At 38.5% G+C, this 7,384-nt stretch overlaps 1 protein-coding gene across 2 annotated transcripts; it reads right to left on the bottom strand.

Annotated features, from left to right (window-relative positions):
• LOC145500315 (uncharacterized) lies at positions 1 to 6,536 on the bottom strand. Of its 2 annotated transcripts, XM_081479808.1 has the most exons (3): positions 3,145 to 6,536; positions 2,613 to 2,766; positions 1 to 2,582 (listed from the first exon to the last, which is right to left on the bottom strand). In XM_081479808.1, the coding sequence occupies exons 1-3, from the start codon at positions 3,316 to 3,318 to the stop codon at positions 1,858 to 1,860; spliced, it is 1,053 nt and encodes a 350-aa protein (XP_081335934.1). In that variant the 5' UTR covers positions 3,319 to 6,536; the 3' UTR covers positions 1 to 1,857. The 2 variants fall into 2 exon arrangements, with proteins under 2 accessions (XP_081335934.1, XP_081335933.1); XM_081479807.1 differs by having other exon boundaries at positions 1 to 2,766; positions 3,145 to 3,625.
• Between the last annotated feature and the right edge of the window lie 848 nt (positions 6,537 to 7,384).

Here is a 7,384-nt window from a genome sequence, read left to right as displayed (position 1 = left end):
ATTTGAGGTAAGCCTTGATGATCTCTAACCTAATAACTATTTATTCTGCAACTATTTGTCTAAACATAAAAAAAATATCAGCGATAAAAGAGTTAATCCATGCCTTTCGTGACAATAGTATTAGCAACTGTCCCTGACCAATTAATTGCATTAACTCTAATAAAAGTGTCCAATTTTTGATTCACGTGATTCGAAGTGCCATCAAGATTACTTGTAGTAGTTTTGCATATTTCAGTAAAGACAGACAACAAAGGCTTCGGTCAAAGGCCAGCATCACTGGACGAGTATATACTCAAGACGACGATCATCTTTTCTTAATTGGCATATACTAATCCATTGGGACGAAGTCTCCCTGGTTTCTTTAACATCAAAAGAAAGGGATCCGCTTTACTATGTGTTAGTCGTGGTTCGTACAGTGCTCGAGATTATTATTTATACAAGGTAAATACGGTAGAAGTTATCTGGAGTTTGAGCGGCCAATCAGAGGGCGCATAAGCACTAATCATTGATTTGATGCACATATGAGTTTGATATTTCATGTTACAATGTCACTTTGAGGGTATCTAACTTCCTTATGACTAAAAACGGTGTATATTAAGCGATACTGCATTTAGGAGCCTCGGATTCCTGCAGCTCCTGGTAACTTTTCGACTGAGTTTTAAAAATCCTGCAATGAACACAAAACCTTTAATAAATGTAGGACTGGTTCAATCTGAAAATATCCATTTAATCTTTAATTATAAGCTTATTCTTGCGTAACATACTGGTGCAAACGTGAGAATGGATGTGTACAATACTTAGAATTAACTTAATTTTATTATTCTACGAAACTAATTTACAGATCGGTTTTGCGAGTCAAACTGCTTCTACAAAACTACAAAAACAACTGGAAAACGAAACATTGCATAACAATGTATAAGTCGTATAAAACTTACTGAGTGCATGTAAACCACAGGGCATTTAATAGTGGCGAACCTACACAAGCCTTTTTTCTCGAATGATAAGTCGTCCTCGGAAGTATAAGGCATCTTTACCATGTTTCACTTAGTAAATAACTGGCGCCGGCTAAAACTGAATCCAGTTAATAATACTGGCAACTATGATTTAATTTTTGATTATCACTAATCTTAATTATAATTTACCTTAATATACACATATCGATTTGCAGCATCTCTTAAGGCCAGAAATTTGAATGCTGGAACTTAAAATTATTTTTACATAGAGACTATAGTTTCTTGTCTACCAATTATTTCCTGGAACCAACGCAAAGCAGATAAGAGACATGGCTTCTCCCATTTTAGAATGACGAGTTTAGTGTGTTACAATATGATGGTTTGGCATTTGAAGTTTATAGAATGTTTCCTGAATTGTGTTAATAAATTAAGAAGAAACGGTCTTGGTGATCATGATGCACCATTGGCTAAAAACGTAAGTTATTTTTAAACTGATTAAATAGCGAAAGGCTGAACTGCTCGGATTGAGCAAGGTCAATTTTGATGGTCCAGTTAGCTCTGTTATCTACCACGAGTTCCTAAAATACTGACTATCCATGTTAAAACATTTATAATGATGCAGCGACTTGTATTGGGAAAGGCACTTTCAGCTACGATTTTCTGATTTATTTGCAGAGACGAAAAATGCTCATGCTCTCCGTTGTATTGATCTATTGCTGGTTGAAATTCCGACGGTTTCTTCTGCAAAACGTATCTTTATCGCCATTAAGCTTATTCAGTGCCTATCTTAATTTTTAGTAACTCTTACTACGTTTCACGTTTTGGAGATATCTACTCAATGTTCCTTTAAGCGCTAACTTCAGAGAAAGCTAGACATAAATAAAAAAAAAGAAACGTCATGATGTTAATAATACGATGCAGTGGGGTACATTTTGCAAGCAGAAAAGCCGCCGTTGTTGTTTCCATCGATCTCAGCAGAAATCAAAGGCGCTCGAGAATACCTCGACAGAGGCTCCAAGCTTACTGGCCCACAGGGCACCCCTCCTTGTTCAACGTACCACACAGGTACAGAGTAGATGAAGCGAGGGCTGGATATCAGCTCTGTTGCACTTGGTTGGGGAGGAACTTGGCCAAAGTGTGGAAGGTACTGCATACTGATATTCGTATTCTGTATTGGAGGAGCCACAGAGCCTTGCGCCGGCATAAAAGTGACAAAATTAAACGTAGTAGTTTGATCCAGAAAATTTGGATCAACAGGGACCACGTTGCCAGGTGGTGAATAAGGGGGCATGTTTCCTTGGTAGTAGATCATTGTGTTCAAGAGGGGCGGATTGGGGATGACAGCCTGCATGCCGCTGACTCGTGTAGGTTTTAGCTGAGCAGGATGTCTAGACTCATACTTGTGCTTATTTGGCACTGTGCTGTAATTTGGAAAATGCTCTTCAGATGCCCATTGAGTTGAACCACTGTCTGTTGCGCTAACCATCTCAAAAGGCGCTGTCAAAGGTGAAGCACTGGAGCATTCTGGAGTGGCAGTATGATCTTGCCGGGATTTTGGCCTTGCCTCGAGGTTGGTCAGGTCGACATTTGCTTGTCTGCCCGTTGGCGAAGAGGGAGCACTAGGACACTCTGGGGTGGCAGTACCCTCGGTGGCAGTACCGTTGGTGGCAGCACCGTCGGTGGCGGCACCCTCAGTGGTGGTTTTGGGCTTCGCACCGAGGTAAGCGAGGTCAACATTGGCCCGTCTGCCATCAATGATTGGTCTCTTGTTCACGCAGGCTCTCTCGGCGCCTTCCTTTGTGGCCATGGTAACCTTATAAAAAAGGGCAAAGATCAGTCACATGTAGGTGAACAGAAACTGTACTGTCTGCCGCACAGTGCATGAAGCCATCCAAATTGCGTTTAAGAGATTTAGTTGGCAGAAAGCATTGATACAACTAGAAAGAACATGCACGGGGCTGAACACCTTGCGGGCTGGTTGCTAAATGCTACTTCTTGCGTCGTTGCACTTGTATTCTCTGAGAAATCTCATGGAATCCAATAATTTGCGTTATGCTTTTCATGCGAGAACTGATCAGACTCAGAATCAGAGCTAGGATTCATGTCATCAAAACTGGTTACCAGATCATATGACGCATCGAGAAAGTAATTTCATTAAACAGATTTTATTAAGAAAGACAGAATAACTTACAAATCCATATCCCTTGGATCTTTGACTGTTTCGTTCTCGGATGATTACCGCTTCCACAATGTCATCAAACTGTTCAAAGTACTCTTTTAGTGTTTCGTCAGCTGAGTGATAAGGAATTCCTCCAACGAAGAGCTTTGTGAATTTTGTTTGATCTTCTTCCATCGTCATTTTCATATCCTAGGGAAAAAGAAAAACAGCGGCTTTGTTAGTAAACTTGGTTTTCAAGATATCATACGTGTATATGAAAACAGTTCTTTTGTTGAAGAGTTTGTGGTACCTAAATTGAACAAGTCGATTATCAGACCTTCAATAAAGTGAAATAGACAAACACAGCACTCAGGAGTTAACGGAATCTAAAATCACGAACTAAACTAAAGTGCGTTTGGCTTGAAAAAAATCACAAGTGATTATTTGGGCGTTTTCGGAGACGTACAATTTAGAATCCAATGACGTGATCGCGAAGTGAGTAACTCAAATGTCGTTGAGTTCTTGTAACTATTTCTATTTTTTGGGCCATCAGATGTTTACGTAACTGTTAAAGATTGTGAATTGTTTCACAGCTGGAAAGCCAGCATACTTATACCCTTGCTGGGCTTTTAATAAGGCAAATTAGTTTCAGAAGAAAATAGAGTAGTTGAAACTGTGGACTCATCCTTTCTTTCTCGGGCTTATTCCAGAAAAAGATACAGCCTGGGAACAAACATTTAATGCATTATTAATTCGTTTCGTAAAATGAAAATAGGACTTTGGCACGAAAAAAATATTATGTTACACTGACTTGCCCTACCAGGCAAAGTCAGCTTTCGGTCAGTGATGCCTTCTTGCTGCTTGTGTGGGGTAACAGTTTAGTTCTGCCTTCAACCATTAACACAAATGTATAATACTTACACTAAAAACGAGAATTTACATTAGGCCGATCGGTATCTCGTCTATCGCTGGTAATCATGAACTTGCGAGGCAATGGGCCTTGGAATACACCATCCATAAACTTTACGCCGAGCAAATGTTATTGTAGTTTGATATTAATTTTACCGATTTTATGCTGCAAATCCTAAACAAAAAAGTTAAAAATGGTGCCAATATTGAATTTTGCATTGACCTTGAGATGACTCGGAAAATGAGTGAGCATCAATTTTTTTTAATGCTTTGAAACAAATACGCTCGGAATATTGTCACACTTGAAGCCTTCCTTGCTGGTACGCTAAACATTTCAAGCGGCGAAGATTATCAAGCCGCTTTAAAATAAGTTGTTTTCCAACGATTAGAGAAGAAAATGAAGGAAAATAATACTTTTTGCTTTTTATGCGAATTTATGCTTAATTATAGCACATGGCACCTGTTAAATTTTTCCTTCATTTTCTTTTTCTTATTCGCTTGGAGCTTAAAATTCATCCAAATCTTACCTTTTTTAAAAGTTGTTGCTCTTTATAGAGATCTGCATGAAAGAGAGAATCAATAGGATTAGCTTTGAATTCCCAAGAGGTAAACAGCAGAATGAAATAAATTATAACCAAAACGTCACTTTGACTAAGCGCACCATTGTTGCTTCCAACTGTTCAATATACACGACGCGCCTAAATTAGAAGCACCTTCGGCAGATGTGCACGTGTATTTAACAAACAACAGTTTCTAAAATAAAACTACAAAGTCTAAGCCTTAGAGCTCTTGACAACAACGATACTGGAATGAAAGTCAAATCCTTTAATTTCCTACAGACGGAAATTCAAAAGATGACAAATTGAGACATTTTACGAAATATCTATGGAAAATAACTGCTACTTTATGGTACCTCTTTGTTTTGTATCAATTTATGGAAACTATTTTGCTGTTTACCATGATCTTGTTTATTTTCAGCAGCCATGATGCCTTCTGTTTTGCAAAGTCTTACTAGAAAACAATAATTGTTAACTACACTGTGATGCAATAGCGCGGTATGGGATGCCCACATTTCGAGCACAGGACCTGAACTTATTAAATATAATATCATGTTCTTTCTTAAGGAATTACGCCACAGTTGTATGGGTGAAAGAAGAAATAGTTTCCAAAGCATCAGCACGGTGACTACGAGAAGCGGCTGGCGAATGTCAGAATTGAAGAACTTTGCGGTGAAGCAGTCTGACTCCTTTCAGACCCAACACTTTCTTTCAAAACTGACAAACTAGTTCTCAGAAATTATTTCAATCCATATCGATGTAGCGTGATTTTTATTCTCGGGTTACTTGTAAACCTTAGCAAGAAACACCTCGAGAAACGTACGTATTATGAGGGGGATGGATTCCTTAATGCTATGATGGGGGTGTAGCCCTTTCCCAGACGTTTGGTCATTCCAAACAGACCGGAAATGCGTCAGTGTTCATCTCGATTGACTCTGCTGAATCTCGTGAAGCTTCGTCGAGAAGAGTCATTGAACTGGTAAAACACACCCAGTCTTAGACTTTTGGAGTGAAATTGAAACTGCCTACAGAAGACCCATTGTTGCAGAATCTAGACGCTTTCGATCCTAACCCAGTGACTGACACATGCGTGTATACCCCGAGATGTCCTCTCTCCTTTCCTTGCCAACGCCAGTAAGCCATAGGAACACTTTGTCATAGCGATAACAACATACGTATTAATTTAATTAAGACTGATGGTACTTATTGGCGGCTTTCACGAAGCGGTGATTCGTTTTCTACGTTAGTTTTAGCTAACGCGTCAGCTCAAACGGCACGAGTTTTTCGTGCGTCATCCTTTACAGTGAAGAACATTGATTAGCTTTAAAGTCATTCCTCCTTTACAAGCTGGAACACCGAGTTTAAAAGCCATATACAAGGTTTGGTTTTTGTTTTGACCTCATACTTTCTCTAGGTAATTCTTGTGACGCTGCTTCATTTGAATTTACGTTTAAACAACTGTACTAAGTTTACTGAGATGACATGGCTGAGCTAGTCAGCGCATCAAGTTGACAATTGGGCCGCCTGCGTTTAGCGTCGGTGTCTTTTCCGATATGAGTCTTGAATGTTCTGTTTGTTTTATGGACTCCTTGATTTGCTATGCCGGAGTCATTTGCGGTTTAAAGTTTAGAGACAGCTTGTAAGTCAAGATTTTTCATTGATAATGGGTTTGCTACTCTTGAATCAATACTGCTGATATCCCATACTATCTTTCCAAGGCCAGTACAAGAACGACTTAACCCGTAACTGTGACTTTACAAACATGTTAGACTCGTGAACATTTCTTTTGGAACAAATATACCCAATCAAAATCACCAATGTGACAATCATTGTACAAAACGTGTGACTTGAAATTACTGACTAAAAAAAAATGAATGAGCGAATAAGCTATCATTAGTTTTTATTTATAAAGCTAATATCGGTCATTTATCTTGAGCCACGGGGCATTAAAAACTGCTATGTCATGTTAATTGAAAATATTGTGCAAAGTTTATCTCTTAAAGTTCAAAATACTAAAAACAAGACAGTAGTCATATTCTACAGCTTTGATCATCTATTGATGATCGTACTTTACTCTGTGAGGCGTTTAGTTCTTTGTGTGTAATATACAAATTTTCTGGCTGGCAAAGTGCAAATTAACCTACACATTCTCATGTAAAATAAAAGGCTCAGGAAATTATTACAATTTTGACAAAACGTACGTGAAATTATTTCCTAATTTAACTCTTCATCAACTGACTGTCTTTTAATATCATGGGTGAAAAATTACGCTAAGAATCATCGATTTTTTGACTTGTTTATTGCATTTGTATCAAGAAATTTCGCGCCAAGGCAATTTGCGCGCAAGGCAAGGCGAGGCAATTGTGTAACTTCACATGTTAAATTAGTAATCAACGTTGAAGTTTTGCGCCAAAGTTAAGCAGTAATTTGTCACCCATTATATTATTCGAGTTCTTAACCTGTGTCGCACAAACGCTATTTATTATATTGGGCTCAACTTTCTAGGAACCGTGATTAATCGTGCTATATTCTGTCAACATTTAGAGTTGATATCCTTGTAGCTCGTTCATGCCAGAACAGCGACTGATCATGAAACACGACCGTTGAGGAAAACAATCAATTTGCACAAAAGTACTCCTTTTATATCATTAAATGACCTTTTAGTGCTTTTTTTCTTATTTTTCAAAAAGCCAAACAAGTTAACAAGCAGCAAGGGCCATGCAAAGGAAAGAATTGAAGCTTAAGGTAAGAAGAAGGGAGGAGATACAACATGATGACCAACAGTGGGAAAACAGGGATTACCACCG

Source organism: Orbicella franksi, chromosome 10, assembly GCF_964199315.1.
Source record: "Orbicella franksi chromosome 10, jaOrbFran1.1, whole genome shotgun sequence".
Lineage (NCBI taxonomy): Eukaryota > Metazoa > Cnidaria > Anthozoa > Scleractinia > Merulinidae > Orbicella > Orbicella franksi.
The sequence above is the reverse complement of the archived record's forward strand: the minus strand, read 5'-3'. Positions and strand labels throughout refer to the sequence as shown.

Coding starts and splice junctions, on each gene's coding strand:
- LOC145500315 (XM_081479807.1), bottom strand. CDS start 3,318: ATGAAAATGACGATGGAAGAAGATCAAACAAAATTCACAAAGCTCTTC. Junction 2,767..3,144: donor GATCCAAGGGATATGGATTT/GTAAGTTATTCT, acceptor CTTTTTTATAAG/GTTACCATGGCCACAAAGGA.